General features: G+C 68.2%; 1 protein-coding gene across 1 annotated transcript in view; it reads left to right on the forward strand.

Moving 5' to 3' along the window:
* Nucleotides 1-825, forward strand: part of COBL (cordon-bleu WH2 repeat protein) — a 159960-nt gene that overhangs the window by 16654 nt on the left and 142481 nt on the right. Inside the window, exons 5-6 of the mRNA XM_077781151.1 lie at nucleotides 436-555; nucleotides 743-814. Of these exons, the coding sequence (XP_077637277.1) occupies nucleotides 436-555; nucleotides 743-814 (192 nt within the window). The remainder of the gene's footprint in view (nucleotides 1-435; nucleotides 556-742; nucleotides 815-825) is intronic.

Genomic DNA, 825 nt, shown 5'->3' on the forward strand with positions numbered 1-825 from the left:
CTCTCTCGCAGGCTCCACCCCCTGGGCCTCTCTCACAGGCTCCACCCCCTGGGACTCTCTCGCAGGCTCCATCCCCTGGGCGTCTCTCGCAGGCTCCACCCCCTGGGACTCTCTCGCAGGCTCCACCCCCTGGGCGTCTCTCGCAGGCTCCACCCCCTGGGACTCTCTCGCAGGCTCCACCCCCAGGGACTCTCGCAGGCTCCACCCCCTGGGACTCTCTAGCAGGCTCCACCCCCTGGGACTCTCTCGCAGGCTCCGCCCCCTGGGACTCTCGCAGGCTCCGCCCCCTGGGACTCTCGCAGGCTCCACCCCCTGGGCATCTCTCGCAGGCTCCACCCCCTGGGCATCTCTCTCAGGCTCCACCCCCTGGGACTCTCTCGCAGGCTCCGCCCCCTGGGACTCTCACAGGCTCCACCCCCTGGGACCCTCTCGCAGGCTCCACCCCCTGGGCCTCTCCCAGGCTCTCCTTCCTGCAGACTGCTCCCTCCAGGGCGGATGAGGCGGAGGCCTTGTCCTGCCACTGGCAGGAGGGCCCAGGGCGACCCTGGCAGCCAGGTGACCCTGAGAACCAAGGCAGCTGGGTTCTAACTTTCAGAATCCTTTACGAGGAAGCAAACTTTCTGCTCTGGAAGCATCTTGGGCAGAGAATGGCACTCCCGTAGGCGCGCGACGACCACAGACCCGTTCAGCTTGCGGGGAGGCGTAGGGTGCGCCCGATTGCTCTGCAATTCCCTCTCGGCAGATGCTGTTCAGCCCGCTTCCCAGCGGGGCAGCCGGCCTGGTCCCCGGGCACAAATCTCGCAGGCGAGTCGGGGTGAGCCGGGG

Source organism: Crocuta crocuta, unplaced genomic scaffold (genome assembly GCF_008692635.1).
Source record: "Crocuta crocuta isolate KB4526 unplaced genomic scaffold, BGI_CrCroc_1.0 scaffold108, whole genome shotgun sequence".
Taxonomy (NCBI): domain Eukaryota; kingdom Metazoa; phylum Chordata; class Mammalia; order Carnivora; family Hyaenidae; genus Crocuta; species Crocuta crocuta.